The sequence below is a fragment of the Sceloporus occidentalis genome, unplaced genomic scaffold (assembly GCF_023333645.1).
Source record: "Sceloporus occidentalis isolate IW3139 unplaced genomic scaffold, rSceOcc1.0.p SCAF_48, whole genome shotgun sequence".
NCBI classification, from domain to species: domain Eukaryota; kingdom Metazoa; phylum Chordata; class Lepidosauria; order Squamata; family Phrynosomatidae; genus Sceloporus; species Sceloporus occidentalis.
The window spans coordinates 7512219-7532210 of NW_028317028.1; the positions used below are offsets into that span (position 1 = coordinate 7512219).

Genomic DNA, 19992 nt, shown 5'->3' on the forward strand with positions numbered 1-19992 from the left:
ATGCATCAAGGAGGCTCAGAGAGCCGGGAGCAACAGCCAATGCAAGTGGCATCCAGGAGTGTGATCCTCAGCTGCAGGGAGGTTGACAGAAGAGCAGCCCTACTGTTCCAGCTGGTCCCCAGCTCTTGATTCGGACTGTATTTTAAAGACCACCTTTACTAAGTTATTATTCATTAAAACCCCTGCCACCCTGATACCGATCGGATCCTGGAGCTGAAGATGGAGTCGGTGGGGAATTTTGAGTTCAGTAGGAAGGACCTGATCGGACATGGAGCCTTTGCTGTTGTTTTTAAAGGCAGACACAAAGAGGTAAACTCGTATATGAAGGTTTATGTCCTTTATGTATCTTTTATGATGAGATGGGGGGTGCCAGGGCCGGGTATGAGACTTAAAAGGATAGCCCCCTAAATTCAGAGGGATTAAGATTATGTTTAACTGAGAATCCGAATCCACAGGTGATTGGACTGTACCCATCAGTAATAATGAGTATACCGATTCTTTTTTGTTTATAAAATCGAGTTGTATAGTCGGGTTCCAAGGCCTCATTGGTCCTTTGTTCAGATACTGAAAACCATGAAGAACCTTGATCTTTTCAAAATTTATGAAATTCCTCCTCCCCAGCCCCCCCACCCCTATGAATAAGATGGACCACTAGTTGTCTTCACTATACTATAAACATGTCAGTGGCCAGTATGGCACATACTTTGGTCCAACCTTACTGAGCTTCTGCTACAGCAAGCTTGGCTGGACCTTGATAATGTATAGCCAATCAGCCTTCTCATCTATTGAACTATACACTATGCAGGGCCAACTCAGCCCTTCTAGTTGGATTAATCAGCCAGCCTTGGCCCTTCGTAAAATATATAGTGGAGCGAGAGATTTAAAACTCCAATGTTTCCTTTTAGTGAATAGATGTTGGGTGTGTGTTTGTGTATCAATACTTAGACATATAACTCACACTGTTTGCAAAGTGTATTGCGCACAAACCCAAAGTAATCCCAATGGCATTGTCCACAATCTGAATATGTATAACACCTTAATTCTTCTTTTGCGATGGACAGCCGAGGAGGACATCAGCAGGGGGTAAAGATGTGTGTAATACGAGTGTTTATCTGCTAATAACAGCACATGACACGGGACACAGTGCTGCAATTTAATAGGGTACACTCTATTATACACCAGTTCGCTCTTCTAAGATTAGATTGATTCTAGGAATAGTTTCGCAGAACACAAGTGAAATCCATCTTCTGCTGGCTCAGTCTGTTAATGCTGTAATTAATCCTCCCCATCATCATCATCAATTTAGATTTGGTTTCTATTAGTACTTAAAAAAAACTCCCTCATTCGGGTAAATTTCTCCTACAAGATGCTGAGCTGCCCCTGTATAGTGCAAAGGGTAAACAAACATCACTGGTTAAACTATTCATTACACAGGGCCGGCTCAACTGATTGAGTTTTGGCCCTTCATAATGTATAGTGAAGTCAAGGAGTTGAAGCCACAAACCCTTTAGTGAATAACCTTCTTTTGAGGTAACAAATGCAGCAAAGGGCAAGTCCGGACATGTGGGATTAGGGCACGTGGTATCTAACCCTGTATGGAATGGGGCATTTCCAGTGAAACATACGTAAAACGCTTGAGTTCCAGGTCAGCCCCCGCCGTGATCTTACTCCACTTTATATCTCATTTATTTCAGAAACAAGATTTGGAGGTTGCTGTAAAATGCATCAACAAGAAAAACCTGGCAAAATCTCAGACCCTTTTGGGGAAAGAGATAAAAATTCTAAAGGTGGGAGAACTGTCTTTGTGTGGCATTCTGGTATTTTAGCAGTTCTGATGATGTCATCAGCATGTAACTTATTTTTGTCATCATTTTAGGAGCTGAAACATGAAAACATTGTTGCTCTGTATGATTTCCAGGTAATGATTTTATATTTTATTGTTCCAACATTAAATCTGAAAGTCATGTTATGTGTTTTGGATACTTAATTTACTATGTTGTATTTGCTATAGTATAAATCAGCAACACTTTTTTTGTGCATTGCTGGCACCTGATGATACATGTTAATGTGCAGCTGCGGCAATAGATGTCCACGTATTACAAATGTATTTTGTATAAAAAAAATTTTTTTTATTTTGGTTTTGTTTGGCTTATTTTTGAAAATGGCTACACCATCATCCATTCAAATTGTTCCCCTTAGATACACAAGCCGTGCTTCCCTGTCACGTGTTCTCTCTTCTTGTTTGTTGACATTCCACTTTGTTGTATCCTGATTGGTTTGTCTGTTTTGGAACGTCACGGGATTCTAGGAAAGGCCCGCCTGGATGTCAGCGTGCGTTGCGTGCTCGCGGAGGCCTTCGGGAGTTGTAGTTCTTTGTTCTTATATAGCCCGTCATCTCGCTGGGGAAATAAACTACAACCCCCAGATATTTTTGCGTCTTGTAAACAGCTAATTATTTTGGCAGCCGTCTTAGCCGATTCTTAGTAAGAAGTATTAGGTTCCGTTGAGTCTCCTGGGATCTTGTTCATTTCTACTAGCGCGGGAGAAATGCAAAGTCATTCGGAGGCCCCACAACAAATAAATAGCTTTATTGAACTTTTCAGTAACGTTGAAGTATGGGTACTGGGAGTTGTCTGTGGCTTTCACAGACTGTAGGTTAGGTAACAGTCAAGTTAGGCTGGATTGCTTGACTGCTTTTGCCCCCTCCCCACAGAAACAGAAATATGTTTTCTAGTCTTGTTTCTGGTTGTCATATTCATATGATACAACAGACTTAAAGCAGTAGCGCGCAGAGCCAAGTAGCTCTACAGTAGTTATAGTGATAAAACATATTTTTGTCAGGTTAATTAGTTTGGGGTGCAATGCGCTCACAGCTGATGTTAACTATATTTTATCACAGTTACCTAGGTTGTGGTTCCCATTCAAACAGTTCCGGTTAAAACGTACATCTTTTGTATTGGGACTAATCTGATGGTTTTATTTCCTTAATTATGGGTGGTTGCAGTTAGGTATCTAAATGATTGTGATCTATTGGTGGGAAAGTACTTGTAGATTAACAGTTATTTTTCATGTGGCGCATAGTGGATACCAAATAACTGGTGAAAGTCTCATAGCTTTGAATTTACGTTATATTCAGACAGTTAACATTGATTCATTTTCACTGTCAGACAAAAATAAAGCCTGGTGCTTTCCAGTTTGTGTGTTGTCAGGCCTGGAATTTAAAAAGTTAAACCTGGTTTATTGTATGTCTATTTCTATAGGAGGTCTACACGGCATTGATTTATAAACTATGCCTTTTCGTTTCAGTTACTTTAATAGTTTACAGAAATATGTTGAAAAGTTAAGGACTTTCCTGGTCTTCAGCAGAACTGAAGTTCGGTGACACCTAGGGCAAAAAATGGACAACGTACTGCTTCCTTGTCCTTAATTTACCCTCCTTTACCTCGCTCTACCCTGTAAGGCAGCAAGAGCCATAATCATTTTTCACCTTCAACAAAAAAATAAAAGAATGATTATATTTGTGGTAATGATCATTCAAATTGTATGACATGGTTAAGATCGATTTCTACCATGTATGTTTACATGTATTAGTTTGGTTCTGTTAATGTAACAGTGGCAGATCCACTTTTTCTTTAATTTTTTGTCGTATGCTTTGTAGTTAAACAAAGGCTCATTTGTAATTGTTTTCTATTTTCCACAATATTGACACATTCTAGTAACACTGCTTTAGTTCCTCTTCTTTGCACTGGCTAAAAGTGGCAAGGAGAGGGCATCATGGGGTTAATAGCTAAACCCAGATGCAGGTGGGGGCTCTAGGGTGGGTACACCGGTTTTTGTATATGTGCACATCATTTAATGAATAGAGGATTGGGTAGCAAAGCAAACATAAAATTGCAGCCCTGATATATGAAAAAAATATATATCATGATTAACCCTTTACATAAACACACATTCGGATAAATCATGGGGAAACATGGGGTTCGCAGTGACTGCCTGGCTATAGAGCCTACATATAGACCAAGTGTGTTTTGTAATAACTGCTATTTCTGTACTTAAAGTTTTCAAATAGCTATCTGTATTTACTTACAAAGATATCTCACTGTGTACTTTGGACTCTTTAAATACTAAGTACAGAAGTACCAGCAATAATCAGGCTGAAAGTCGGTATTGAGGTTGTGTAACCCCTTTTATGTATGGGAAGTCTTATACTATCATCCATTTTTTTTAGCATAATCATTATCTATACAGTATATAACTAGAATATAATGAAACAAATACTTTACAGTCCAGTAAATATGGTGCTTAATTAACCTCTCTTGTAAGGAGGAGTCTTCTATTCGTGATCGTACACAAAGGTTATATTCACTAAACAGTGTGCCTTGGTTAGCTCAAACATTTGACAGCTGTTACTGCCAGTTTTCTGAAATTTGAAATATATCGGGGCTCGATAAAATTCTGTAGAAGTTAGGAGCCAGACTGACCAAAATGGGAACCAGCTAGACATTTTAGCTATATAAAATGGCACTTAGTTATGAGCCATGGCTGCACGTCTCCAGGAGTATAGACATACAGGTTACATTTGATTGGAAATCAAGCTACATTTACTGCCACATGTTATTATATATGTAAAATATAAATGTGTGTGTCTAGCACCTTTTAAAGACTTGCAGGTCCTATATGCCATTCCATTTTTGTTCTTCTTCGTGGTTCTTTGGCAATAATAAGCACTTCAAAAAAGGAAGTGATGCCAGACCGCAAGTATTGCAGTGGCTTCATCACTCTGCAACCTGTAATTTTCTGCATTTTAATGTGTTGAATATTTTGGAAGACTTCTCTAAACCTGTTTTGTTATGCAACAAGCTGTAGTTGAGTTGTTATGTCAGTGGCGCAGGTACAATGCGCTAGGGAGTGCATATAATGTACTTTGTCATTTTGTTGGCATGTATACTTGTAGTGATTCATAAATAATTTATAACATATTAGGAATATCCTGATATGTCATTGTACGTCTGGTTTGAATAGGGATTGCAGTTTCATATCCCAGTGTCCTTAACAGTCCAGGATATTAGTTTTAATGCCTTGGGACAGCCATTCCATAATGTTGAGAGGGGGGTGATTAAAACAATTTCCGGTGCCTTTGTACAGGTGCTGTAAATGCTATGTCTGAATAGCGATTGGTATGACGACTGAATAGCAATTAGTGTGACGCCTGTAAAAATAATGCAGGTTAACACCCATGTTTTAAATTGATTGTTTTTAATTGGGCCCATTTTTCCCCGTAAACACCTCCACCCTTTCAAAAAATTCTGGTAATTTAACATGTAATCTTGCATTTGCAATTGTGAAAATGTAGGTCAGTGTGTCCAGGCTGTTCTATCCTTTTATTTACAGGTTTGCATATATTTGTTTGGCAGACTAGATGGGCCGAATGGTTCTTGCCTGCCGTCACTTTTACTTTCTATGATATAAGTGTCATATTAACTTCTTCATGACAAAGCTTGTACATGTACGGGCTTACAATACATTGTTTTTTTAATCGGTTTAAGGACAACCCATTGTCCTTAAGGGGTTAAAATTGAACAGTGTATACAAGGCCTTTAACAGTGCCTCCTTTTAAAATACAGACTCTTATAGCTTTGTAAATAGTAACCTAGTAATTTTAGATCAGACACAAGTCCACCAAGTTCAACCAATATGTAGTCCCTTTTAATGCGCTGAGGGTTTTAAATGTTGAAGAATGAGAAGGAACAGAAGGTTTCCATGGCGATTGCTCCATACCTAGAACTTTACTCTAGAACTTCTCTTTATAAATGTGGCTCACAGCTTCAGTATAACATTCCAAAGTATAATAATGAATTGAAAGTAAAAGATGTGATCTGGGAGACGAAAAACAAATATATCAATGCCTTCAAAGAATTGCTTTCATTTACAGTCAGCAAGAGCAACATTGTGTTGTTGACAACATTTGACGTTGGAGGATGTTTGGCTAGGTTGCAGTAATTATTTTCCAAGCTTTGACTCATTGAGCTGTCATAGTTGGGCTATGAAGCAGTGGAAAGTTTAGTGTTCACTTGAGTCTTACCACATCTTACGTGCACGGGTTACTAAAATTAATCCGTTAACTCAAGTGCAAGATTACTGAGCTGTACGACAGGCGCACAAGTGTTTTAAGGAGGCCTGGAGAATGGGACTTAAAGGGGGATTCGCATCCACAATTGTTTATTACTAGTATAATATAACAGATTTTTCCTGTTTCAAAACCGCTATTCTTTTCACGTATATTTTGTTTTTTTCAGAGCTGTTTGTCTTGTTATTTTAGCCCAATCTGCCTTGAGAGAAACAAAAGAAGAGCTCAACCGGCACTACCTCTCTGACTCATGAAAGTCTGTGGAGGTTAGGACTTCATTGACATTGCCATAAAACTCAGTGTGGTGTTTTAGTAGGGGAGTCACCACAAAATATCACAAATGCCTACAATGGCTTACAAGATTTTATTTTATTGGAACAAAATAAGTAATTTTAAAGGTTTCTTTTATCCCTTGTTATCCAACGCTAATCTATTAAACAGACACATTTGCTAATTATCCTGATGCCTTGTGATTAACCATCAAATGCCTGTCTTAGTTACCTAGAGGGACCCTCTGATTCCTGGAAGTGTGTTGAGGAAAGGACCTCATTGCTACCATTGAGATGCAACTCAGTGTTGGTATTTGAGCAGGGATTGCCAAATAAAATATTGCATGACTTTTTTCAAAGGCAACCTCCAGACCTTGAGAATAAGTGAGTCTATTGTAAGAATATAAAAAAAACCCAGGAAATAAAATGGACACTCATATTATTGTTAGGGATGCACCAATACCAATTTTTGAGACCGAGTACAAGTACCGATACTTTTTTTTTTAATGCCATGTGATATATTTTCACAAAACGGAGCGACACTGACACTCTAGGATCAGTCAGTGAATCAGCACTGGTATAGGAGCTGGGTGGCGAGCGAGCGGCACTTGACTGACACTGACTGGGGCAGCATGCACTCCCTCAGTGATTCAGGCAGGATATTGGTTTCGGCATCGGAGCAGTTTGCACGAGTACAAGTGCTCGTGCAACTGCTGTGTATTGGCACCGATACCAGTATCGGTGCATCCCTAATTATTATTATTATTATTATTATTATCTTTTATTTATATAGCGCCAACAGTTTACACAGGGCTTAATGCAATACATATATTCAAGGGGTATGACAAGATGGGAATCGACAGACTAAGACAAAGCGATACATTAGGTGCAGAGAGCCCTGCTCGCAAGCTTACAATCTTGAGGTTGACAGAGGCGGGTCTGATAAATAAACACTATTTTTAATTTTTAAGATATCGAAAAGCTGTTAAAGTGCATTAAGCTTTTTTTTTTCCTGTAAAGAAAACAATTAAGCAACCAGTACTTATATTAAAAATAAAAAAGGCAGATCATTTGTAAAGTATAGTTGGGGGAGGTGAGCATTGGTTCAATCAGTAAGGATGACCATGGTTTTTGGACACAGCTGGCTACAGTATTACTGGAGTAGTACAGGTAAATAAACGCTGTTTTAAAAGCTATACTTTAAAGGAAACAGCTCTGCAAACCCTACTTTTAATGTAAGCAATGTTAATCAATGCTTAATCATTTTTGGTTTTTAGAAAAATTAAATGAATGCCTCTTTAAGTGTTACTCTTCATCTCCTTGAAGTATTAAAACTGTTGTACAATAAAACAGTCGTGAAATTGTCTTGTCAAATAATCAAAGCTAGATCATGATTTCAGAGACCCCAGGCATGGTGCCACATTAGGATTTCCTTTTTTACACCCTTACACATAATTCAAAGAATCGTAACCGATGAGCATGTTATATTGTATCATCTGCTGTGGTCTGCAGCGGGGCCCCATGTTACCAGGGACCATAGCCTAGGTTGCTTTATAATTACATTATGGCCAAATGGCACCAAGTAGCACATATAATGCCACACAATGCTGATCAACCCCAAGGACCAGGCTATGTGTGGTCACCAATGCTGTGCACTACTCAAGCAGATGAAACGCTCAAGAGGGGGCCTGCATGTCCTTCCTTTCATCATCTATTCTAGATAAATATTTAATTCGTTACATTGGTCTGTTGTCTGTTAAAGTCTTCAAGTACCAAGAGTAGTGCAGTTCATTTTTAACGGAGTAGATGAGCACAGAATGTGATTGATCTTTCAGTCCTGATCAGAAGAGATCCTGAAAATGTGCTCTGCTTATGTTACTAGCGGACCAGTGTTTAAAAAAAAAAAGAAAAGAAAAAAAAAAGAATATGATCCAGTATCAACACTTGAAAGTCTGTATGTTCCCTTATTGGCCTATGTTAGGTAGCGCCCCAGATGTACACAGTGTGTGTTATAACCAGCAAGTTATAAACTGGGACAATCAGAAACTCTGTGATTGATCCATAGCTTTTAGTGGACCTAAGGCTTGATTCAGTGACCCTTCTAAATGTTGGGCTTCACGTTTAGTTTAAAGTGCATGGTTTGCAACTCCACCACCTCACTAATACCTAAATAGTGGCTTTGACTGCTTAAACTGATAGACAACAATTTCTTTCAAGTGACTCGATCGGTTGTGCAGTGTTAGTGTGAGTTCAAGGCGTACACTTTCATAAAAACTGTCCAGAATCCACAAAATGTCCAAAGAAATTGTACGCTCCTCACAACGCCTACTTAAACATAATGTACATGGCACTAAAATGTATACAAGGGGGCATTTAACCCTAAAAAATGCTTAAACACAGCTTGGAAGTACTCTAAATTTATATGCTACTGAATTAGCAATATATTTATTGCCAGACCAAATTCACAGTCGCTTCCATAGGGATAGGTTGTTATCCATTTATATATATTTACACTTTCTTCCCAATTTTCCGTATATAAATGTAGAATACAGAAATGTCCTTAATCTAAAACGTGTTTTTCTTTCTACTGTTCTGCTTCAACTATTTCTTGCTGAATGATGTTCTTATTGCCATTGAATCGTTTGTCTTTTAAAAGGGGTTAATATTTCCTCCAGGCGTCTGCCGACATGACAGCCTTTGGATGTTAGTAACAATATGATAAATAGCAACGGTGCAGTTAGTCATGTCCCATCAGCAGCTGCCTTGTCCACCTGTAAATACCTCCACCTGTCGCAGCAGGTGCATCCCAGGCTGCATCCACTGGAAAGTTACCAGTGCCAATGCCTGCGGGTCTGATGGGATTTAATATGTATCGTCCCGGATCTTGCTGCAAGAAAAACGTGGGCAGTTAGTAGAAGATATGCAGTACCCCATACAGTAGAGATTTTCGGAATGTATTCTCCGAACAAATGAGCCATGCCCGGCAGATAAGGAGTTAAATCCTAGTCTAGGGTATTTCATTTCTAGGCTATTGTATCAATGATGTATCATACCAGCTCCTACTGTACACACTGCTTGTTTTAAGACCTGCCTATTTACATATACGGTAGCTGAGATAAGAATAATTTATAGTTGCCCTTAGTGTATCCTTGTCCTAAACTTACCTACTTTAGGCAGTCTGTAACCTTATTTGTTTTTCCAAAGCGTGGGATTGTCTAAGGTCAAGGATTTAGATGATCTGTATTCACATGAAAACCGAAACCAACAAAAAGACAGTTAACTCTTTACTTTATTACAATGTAACAGTAACTCTATATTATTATTATTATTATATTTTATTTATATAGCGCCAACAATTTACGCAGCGCTTAATACAATACATAAATTCAAGGGGTCTGACAAGACGAGAATTGACAGACTAAGACAAACCGATACACTATATTCTAATATTAAATATAGTGCCCAAATTGCGATACAGCCATCTTGACAGGCTGCAAAAGAGATTTTTCATATAAATTTACATATTTTATAACTGATATATAATGCACACATTTTTTTTCTTTTATAAGTATTTACCCTTGTTTTCCTGTTTCCTTTCACATCTCTAAAGCAGCCTTTTGTCTTTCATTACAATAAACATATTGTGTGAGAGGTCCTGGATACCATTCTAGGGTACAGGTTTAATTATCCATCCTCATTGTGTCATGATGATATACCTCCCGGCTCAATTGCTGTCAATAATCTTTGTCTTAGAAACCCCCGGACTGTGAAGGAACAGATGTCCCGCTTAATAAGCAGGTGACACAAGGTTACGGGTGGCAGGGTAGAGCTGTATTAGAAGACATCTTTACTAAGCTCAGTAAATTAATAGGCTTTGTTCATCTCATTGAATGGTAGATGAATAGTATGTGATAAACACCACCTACATTTTAAGATCCAGGCTTACTCTGTTAGCTTCTTAATGCATAAGTCACTGACATTCCCATTATTTATGGGACAAACTCAACACACACCAATCAATCATAATCAGTTGATGAACAGATTTAATAGCTTATATCCGATTGAGCTGGAGATTTTTAGTAGATATGCATGCTGGTAACTATTCAGGGGTTGTTACCCTCATTGATAAGCAGGCAAGTCAAGCAGATATTAGACTACCATAAATCTAGGATCTAAAACATGTAGCTTGTTGATTGGGAGTAAACTATGATTATAATGATATTATCACTATAGTAACCACTTCAATCATTGTTCACCAGAATGGACATATACAGTAGATTGTAAGCTCGTTAGTTTCTGTAAGTAAGTTTATATTATGAACCCCCGCCCCACTTACCGGTACTTCTGAGTCCCCGGTGTGTAGCTGGGGCAGCGCGTAGATGTCTACGCGATTCGCGTAGACAACTTCCGCTGCAGCCGGAAGGAGGCGTGGCTAGCAGCGGGGGAACTCTGATCTCTGACAGTCAGGGAAGGTCTACGCGATGGACGCAGACAACCCCCGCTGCTAGCCACGCCTCCTTCCGGCTGCAGCGTAAGTGCGTAGGATCTATACGCTGCCCCAGCTACATGACAGGGAAGTTAGAAGCACCGGTAAGTTTGGGGGGAGAGGGGAGTGTTAAATGGGGGGCATAAGGCATTTCTGGAGGCAGAGTGCTCTGTGAAATGCCTTTTAACCCCCTTAATGCCACTCTGCCTCCAGAAACGCCTTTTTAACCCTCTATATGCCACTCTGCCTCCTGAATGCCTTAAACCTCCCTAGATGCCACTCTTCCCCATAATATGCCTTTTAACCCTCTAAATTCCAGAGTGGCATATAGGGGTATAAGGCATTTCTGGAGGCAGAGTGGCACATAGGGGGTCAAAAAGGCATATCATGGGGCACAGTGGCATATAGGGTTAAAAGGCATATCATGGGGCACAGTGGCATTTAGAGGGTTAAAAGGCATATCATGGGGCACAGTGGCATATTCTGGGGCAGATGTGCATAACTGGGGGGCAGGTTGGAAAATAGAAGGAAATAAAACCAAAATATTTTTCTCAATCATAGCTTTTATTAAAAAAAAATAGTTTACATGAATTAACATTTACTGGTAAAACTTTTTTCCTATAGGGTCGTCTTATATTCAGGCTTTTTCTTTTTTTTTTTCCTAAATTAATATTCAGATTTGGGGGGTCGTCTTATAATCGAGCAAATACGGTATATACAGAGAAATATTCTGTATTGGAAATAACGGAGTTAAACAGTAGTTGCACTTTTTCTTTGTCCTGTCTAGTTCCTTGTGTATGATACTTCCTAATGGACACTGATATTCTTTCCCTAATGGGCTATGTTTACATTTTTTTTTTCTCTCTCTCTTTGGAATGCTCACATTCCTTTCCCTTCTACCCTGTGAACATCTGTGCATTTATCTTCTTCAAGGGTGTCAGAATGTACCCTCCAACCTCTTCATTGTTGTTCTTCTTTTTCACTACTTGTTACTGCTCTGGTACCAAGCCCTTTTTTTCTCTGTTAGATTTTCTTGGCATTACAAGTGTGCAGCGCTTGTACTGAAAAGCGTTTGTGTCAAGCCACCCAAAAAAAAAGCTTTGTTACATAAGAGGGCTGTCAGAATATCAGATGAAACAGACGGACAGTGCGGTTTTAATCTCGTCCAAAATAGCTTTTCAGGGACTTGGCAGGTAGTATGTCCTGTCTGCTTCTATTACTCAGACGGTAATACGTTCTGTAAAAAGATGACAGGCCACACTTAGCCTGCTGTACCCCGGCCCTTTTGTCCTTAGCTAAATAGAATAAAAGCTGGCCTACGTGTTCCTTACATAAACAGATGGCCTCCCATGGCCCCTTATCTTCCCAAGGCAGCTGGCTGCAGATCAGCTGGGAGAAAGGGAGGTGTCTCCGTGTTTCTTCTATGCTGTTACCAGGCAGAACTACAAAGACAAGCAATTAACTGCGTCTCTATGTGAATCTTTATGCACGCAATCTAAATGTACAAAATATCCATCGCAGCGTTATTAAACCTACAGTGATTTGGTTCAATGGCAGGCAGTTTGAAAAGCCAGTAAACTTTATTTTTTCTTTTTCTCCCTCCTTACCTGTTTTATTCTGCTTGTTATGTCCTGTCTACCCACTGTGCAGAGCTACAGAATAAGATGGCGCTATATAAAACAATAAATAATATTTTTAACACTTAAAGAAGACAATTGTTAAGTCGAAGTTGATCCCATGTACAAAGGCGTGTTAAGTTACAAAAGCTTTCAAGACCTCGGCAATTTTCTCTTCAGACTAAATGCAACCTGCTAAGAGAAGTTCTAAGGATTCGATTTTCTCTAGGGCTGATAATGTAATATCCGTTTTTTCTTGGTCAGGAAACAATAAAGCAAACCTTACTTTTGTAAGACACCGGCAGTGTCCAGAATTCGCTGTCGGGTCGACACTCTTGAAAATGCATGTGGACACTACTAGTATCTGGGCTGTCGGCGAGAGAAAGCAGGCAGCAGGATGCATTTGGTGGCGGGCAAGCAAGCTGTTTGGTTTGTTTTCTTAAGTGAAAACAATAGAGTTTATTAGATAAATTTAAAGTTATTACTGAAATAGCTTAAATACCTTTTTCACTGCACAATACTTGCCACAAAGTTTATGTAAAGAGGTGACACAGCTAGAGAACATGTACATATAGGTTTGTGTATAACGTCCATGTAAAATGTAAACAAAATCATTTTGTAGAAACACATTGGCTTTTACTTCGCTTTCGCTTACCAAAAAATATCCCGTAAGGACCACTGCAGGGTGAAATACAGTGTTGTAGTAAAGCTCAAAATGGATAGTTGTGGAAAACTGCAAATTTCAAATTAGTATCTAGTTGGTAAATAAAAGCTGTGTTACTTATGCAGCCTCCTCCTGGTAAACGGCTTAGCTGAATACTAATGTTTTGTCTCCTTATTTCTTCCAGGAGTTGGCCAATTCAGTGTACCTCGTTATGGAGGTGAGTAAAACCAAAACTTTGAGTAGTTGGCATTCTTTACAGAAAACAAATCTGTAATGTGGTGAATACCGCCTAACAGTGCCGCCTGGGGCTTTGGGATGCAGGGGTTGCTGGGTTTTGACTGCCAGCTGCACATGCATGCTGAGCAGATGTTAAGTTTGCCAGCCCCCTTCACATACGTGTGTATGTGTGTGTGCAGAACGTGGCTCAAAGCACATTCAGAGGACCACATTCATATGAGGGCCATATACCTGTGCTAATGCACAATTCTCACTGTCAACTCTCCTGCAAACCTCCATTGCTTGCCCCCACACCCAAGCTATAAAACAAACCAAATTATACAGATCACAGGGCAGGAGATGACTGTAGAGCCCTGGTGCTTTAAGGCCAATGGCCACCGACGACATGCGAGCAGCCACACGTTTAATATTCTTGCAGCTGCACTGGTATGTGTCCGGCCCTATCAGCCACCAGCACGACGGTATTTAAATTTATTGCTTTATTTTATTGTAGACCGGGAACTGTGATTACTTTTTATCTTTGCAACTGTGATTACTTTTTTTATATTTATATAAATATAATTTTGTACAATTTTTTTCCAGTATTGTAACGGTGGGGACCTGGCTGATTACCTTCATAGTAAGTAGTTATTTAAAATGTGTTAAAAAAAATGTCCATACTTGGTAGTCTCTTTTAATATAACTCAATATAACATTTTAGGACATTGTTGTTGTTGTCTCATGGAGTTTTATTAACCCCTTAAGGACAATGAGCGGTCCCAAATCCCAATGAAAACAATGCATTTTGAGCCCGTACATGTGCGGGCTTTGTCATTAAGGGGTTAATTTACCTTAATTTTAAAGGTTCCAGAATAAGACACATGTGTAGATATGAAAGTAGTAGTGTTTTTATAAAGGGCTGGCCATAGAAACATCAACTGTCTATCCTTTAGAGGCTGAGTTTGTCGATGAATAGCACAATATTCAAGTTGCTGTTCCACCTACTGAATTTCACTTTTTTTGCTGTGTACCATTCAAAACATCTTTCCTAGTACTGCTGCATGTCCAAACCTTTCCAAGAAATAAATATATGATCTTGTCGAATATTGCCAGGAACATTTCATGCTAGAGAATGTAATTAATGGCACTAGCCAGGGTCTTTGCTACATCAGACCCCGGTGAGTATATTAAGATTGCGCTGGTTATAGTGACATCAATTTCTTGCTTCTTCAGCTTTTGAGAGTCTCCTAAGGTTAAAGTTGGGCATTATTGAACAGACAGACATGTCAAAACTCTACAGCTCATTGTAGGCCTACTTGGATGTATTGAACAAGGACTTGGAAATATCTCATTGTTTAGTAAATTCTTAGTTCTTGTTTATAAATAATCCTAAAAGTCAGATTAGATAAAATCCTTAGAAAGCCATAATAAAAGAGGAAATGGTCAGAGTTGCGGGAGAGAGAGAGAGACTGAAGAATGCTCATGTGGGAAGGATTTATCAATGTTTGATTACAGAGTAGTTGTAGCATGCTGTATAGATACAAAATCATTGACCACCAATCCGTTCCAGACGTTTTTTGTTTCATGCAGGTGGTCTTTGATATTGTTGTACACGCAAGTAAAAGAGCCCATACAAAGTGACAACTGTGAATCTGGCGTGCATTAATTTGACTTGCAAACTTGTCCTGTGTTAATTTCATGCTTGGTTTGTGCTTCTCTTTCGGATTTTGGAAGAACATGCCGCGTCTATTAATTATGTAAATTTGTGATCTAATATGGCTTGATGTTTTCCTGCATTCTGCCTGCCACTAGTTTTATCGCAAATTAGAGAGAGAGTCTCTGTAGACGCCTCTGCATTTAATGGGCTTGTATGCTATGATTTAAGATAATGTGACAGTGTCCATGCAGTTGTTGATATACTAGCTCAAATGTTGCAGAAATATTAAAGGGCTCTGTTCCATGAACCTAGCTATGCGTGTTTTTTGTAGCAAGGACTAGTAATATTCCAGTGTTCTCAAGGCTGACTTGATATTAGGAAATGCAGATGAACAGCTTCTAATTGAAATTTGGGATACATCTGAAAACAAAGTTGTATTTAACATTAAAGACACCCTTAACAAACTTTAGACATATATAATTTCTTGGATGGCTGTCTCCTGGTGTTATGTCCTGGCACAATACTCGTATGCAACCCACGTGCTGGAAACCTCTAGTGTTGTTAAAACAGATTTAATAACGCACAGTCCTGCGCAAAGAAAGCCTCAATCGCATGTAGAAATGTTGTTCATGTTGAAAGCTCAGATGAGAGTGTGTCTGCTATTACCGTTCGACTCCTTCGGCTTCCATGATCAACGTTTATTGATTCTGGTGGAAATTGGTTGAATATTTCATTGGTTGCATTTTTTTTTTTATTTTTATTCATTGGTTGCATTTTTGTTTGCAATTCATAAGATAATATATTTAAGATCAGCTGTAGTGACGTCTTAGGTTTGTTACATGTCAGCATAAGTTGGGGTCTGGTAAGCCTTAGCCCTGCTGACTTGTTGACATGTTTATGATCTTTTATTCCTAGGATATTAGGGCATTGCACAACACCAGGATTATGAGTGACCTGGACAGGCAGCATGAACTAACCCTGTGAAACAAAACTCATGCCAAGGTGAAAGGGAGAAAAATAAATTCTAAGCGTTCTTATCCTTAAGCGAATCTACTTGTCACAGCTTCAGTCCAAAGGAATAAACAAAGGAATATCATTACTTCCCAGCACTGTTGGCTGCATAATGTCCTGGGACAACACACATTAGCAATTAGTCCCTATGGAGTTTGCTCATTAACCATCTCTATCACTAACTTACAAAGCCAGTTAACCCTTTTTCTTCTTTCTTGGAAAGGATTATGAATTTTGTTTGAGAGCCTTACCAAGGAGCAGTGATCTTGGGCCTCCGTGGGAATAGGCAGACAGCTTTTCAAAACAAAATCAGTTCCTAGAAACAGTAGACATCTATCCAAGAACACTTGGACGTCATTGTGCAGGTGTATCTGACCGATATGACCACTTGCCTAAAGCATATAGACTTTGATTACTGCAGCCAGTAGCAATTAAGACCCATCAAGGTTTACATGTTGAAGTAGACCAGGAAATCTTTGGGATTCCAAGAAAAGAGATCTTTCCAATGAAACATTAAAAAACAAAACATTGTTAGAAAATACCTAGTGACCATGATCTATTCTGTTCAGGCCAAGCATAACATAACAATTGTTCAGTGGTTTCTGTGAAGAATCTCATGCCATGTAGCATGTATTCTGCAGTATGAGTGAGAACTAACTATATACTTAAAATAAAAAAAATCTTAAACCTTGAATAAGCTGAACCGTTTCCCACGCTTGCTCGGAGAAAACCTTCTATTTCCTGTGTTGGTCTACAAAAGCATTCTTGCAAAACTGTATTTTCATAAGAGTTTATCAACCCCAGGCGTATTTTGAAAAGTGTACTGGCGAGACGATCAGAGCTTTTTGAAATTGCTGCCAGCCATGTAGATGGTTTGTGGTAGAGAACAGCTGGATTAATCAGAGTTTACTTTAAAATATTTGCTGTATATTTGAAAACAAATAGTCTGGAGGAGGATGTGAGACTTTATCTTTTGGCATCATTGCATTGTTTTAATTTTTCTAATACCCCTGCATTGTATTATTATATTAACTGTTATCTTGGGTGGAGTAATCCATTATCTAATTGTTTCCGGTGGGTGAAATGTTGCTTTGTTGTGTCATTGTGTAGGACCTACAGCTTTTACACAATTAACCAGGTTATCTCAGCCTAGGCTGTTACTTATAGATCTACAGCTGTGTTTGCTACCTGTTGACTGGAGTAATGTGTTTATGAAACTGTTGACGTCTTGTGCATCCTTAGCTCAAGCACACGTCTACACGTTACACCTTTTGGAAGATCTCTTACTGGTTTGCAAATTAGTGCATACAGGCTATGGTGTAAAGTGTGTAACAAAGTAACCGGATACAATATTTCAGGGTAGATAATACTCCTCTTTGTCAATAGCACCTTGCTGCTTTTTTTCAATCCTGCAGATGCTGCGCTTAAGAGATATTTTCAATCGCCCTGATATATAAAGCCTTGTAGATTAGTAAATAACTTTCTCTTGAGTGAGCAGAGCTATAAGTACTATCATCCAATTTTTACAGCAGGAGATAACCAACCAATGAACTTCACTAGGGGTGCAACTAACTATTTTTTTTGTCATTGATTAGTTGGTCTATTATTTTTAAAATTAATTGGATATTTTTTTAAAATAATTTAATGAGGGGGCCGGGGAAGTTAATGATGGGAACTGGGGACCCGATCTGACCAGAGGGTAGGAGGGGGTTAATGAGGGGATGAGATGGGATGAGATGGGATGAGAGAGACTGGGATCCAGATCAGACAGGAGTTTGGGAGTTTATTTAATTTGCAGACCAGAGGGTGGGAGGGAGTAAATGACGGAAATAGGGGAGTTGATGATGGCATGAGACAGAGACAGATCAGACCAAAGGCTGGGAGGGGGACATGGGAAGTTTATTTTATTTGCAGGCCGGAGGGTGGTGGTGATCGTTAAAAATTATTTTAATTATTAATTAAGTCGATTAGTTTTTTCAGCCCTACACTTCGCCTATCAGTTGTTAAGTATTGATTGGTGTGAACTACCTACCTATGTTGATCATATTTGATCATATTTTACATAAATTTTACTTTCCATTGTTACTGCGCCTTACAGTGATAATGTCCTGTGCCTCTAATCGTATTATTTCAAGCAAGCAAAATGTGAAGAGTATTTATTTTAAGACCAAAAGTACATTTTTGTATATTTGTGCTGTAACAGATAACCCACTTTGTCAGTCCCGTAGATCCTATAATGATACAGGTTTACGGTGGCACAATCAATGTGTTACCATTTACTGAACCCTTGAAAAAGGAAAGATTCGATGAAACTTCTTGTACCCTGCAGCTATGCGGACACTAAGTGAGGACACCATCCGGCTATTCCTTCAGCAAATAGCAGGAGCCATGAAGATGTTACACAGCAAAGGTATCATCCATCGAGACCTGAAGCCACAAAACATCCTCTTGTCCTGTGCAGGAGGGCGCAGACTGAACCCTAATAATATCCGAATTAAAATTGGTAGGTACTTTAACATTTTCTCACTGTTTTAAACGCAAACTGAAGGATAATGTGAGGAAGCCCTGCCTTAGTTAAGGTGTAATAGTGGTTTGGTTAAGACTTAAATGGAGTAAAAATATTTAAGACACATGAGATGCATGTTGATGTTATGGACATTTTTTGTTACTGTCTGTTCTGTATGATGTGTATTACTTACAATCTGTATATTAGCGGATATATATTTTCCAGTTTTAATTATAATAGCAATACTCTGTTTATTTATATTCAGCCTAATGCAAAAAAACATAACTCTGGGTCCTTCATCTCCCCAGTATGCATTTATCACATAAATTATTCATGACCTACAGGTGCCTGCTAGTTTTCCAAGAGTGCCTTGTGTCTACTAGTGTAACTTTGTGTAACTTTTAGTTACATATATAGTTACAGATATCTAGATATTTATAGTCTGAGAAAGAAACAACAAATCAATCCTTTGTTTTTCAGTGTCATTCAGTATATCACTATAGTTTTGGGTTCTTTAAAAGTAGCGTTAAATAGTTCACAGTATTGTAATACTGTTGCGTGCTGTCTTCTCCTTCACAGCTGATTTTGGATTTGCAAGATACTTGCAGAACAACATGATGGCAGCTACTCTCTGTGGATCCCCTATGTACATGGTAAACAACTCTGAAGACTTTTATTGCTGTTTGTACATTATCAGGAGGTTGATATAATTACAGCATCTTTATTATCTGCCTGCTGTTGAAACTTGGTTATAGTAACAACTATGTGGGTCGCTACGGTCTCATAAAGAGACATACCCAAATAATGTAACTGAAAGGTAACAAAAGGTGAGACGATTACAGAACTACATATGTAGTTGTCGGATATAAAATGGCCTTGTTTTGTGGTGGTAAATTCTACAGGCTTGTGTGACATAATTCAGTTGGTTACAAACCCTCTGGAGTGAAAAACCTCCCTATATACACTTGACCGCCTCACTACAGCTTTTGTGGCAGAGAACAGCTCTTGTCAAGGTTTACCCCATGCTCAGTACAAATGATCCGTGCCTTAGAATACGGAATCTTGGCTGATTTGTGACATGGCTGGGGTACATGGACCATGACTTATACTTAACTTCAAGGGCCAAGACACACAGTTCTTTTTAGATTTAGAATTGGAAATGTACAGCAGCAGTAGAATCACATATGAAAGGTTTAAACCCTTATAACCGTAATGATGATTAAAACCGGTAAAGCAAGAGTCTTAAATTACACTACAGGAACATGTAATTGTACATTTCCCACCTTTAACATAATTTCTAGCAACTGACAAAATAATAATATCCATCAACTGACATATTGTCCATTACACTGCTTTGTATTCTATAATAGATGTTAATGGAATGTTCCTTAGTGTAACTGTTCTAAAAATACAAAGTACCTTTATTGATTTCTGTGGCTA

At 38.7% G+C, this 19992-nt stretch overlaps 1 protein-coding gene across 1 annotated transcript in view; it reads left to right on the forward strand.

The window, feature by feature from the left end:
- Nucleotides 1-219: 219 nt before the first annotated feature.
- The window catches only part of LOC149289169 (serine/threonine-protein kinase ULK1-like), a 44055-nt gene continuing 24282 nt past the window's right edge, over nucleotides 220-19992 (forward strand). The window contains exons 1-7 of the mRNA XM_089491052.1: nucleotides 220-309; nucleotides 1695-1787; nucleotides 1877-1918; nucleotides 13347-13379; nucleotides 13982-14018; nucleotides 18376-18549; nucleotides 19132-19205. Of these exons, the coding sequence (XP_089347178.1) occupies nucleotides 220-309; nucleotides 1695-1787; nucleotides 1877-1918; nucleotides 13347-13379; nucleotides 13982-14018; nucleotides 18376-18549; nucleotides 19132-19205 (543 nt within the window). The remainder of the gene's footprint in view (nucleotides 310-1694; nucleotides 1788-1876; nucleotides 1919-13346; nucleotides 13380-13981; nucleotides 14019-18375; nucleotides 18550-19131; nucleotides 19206-19992) is intronic.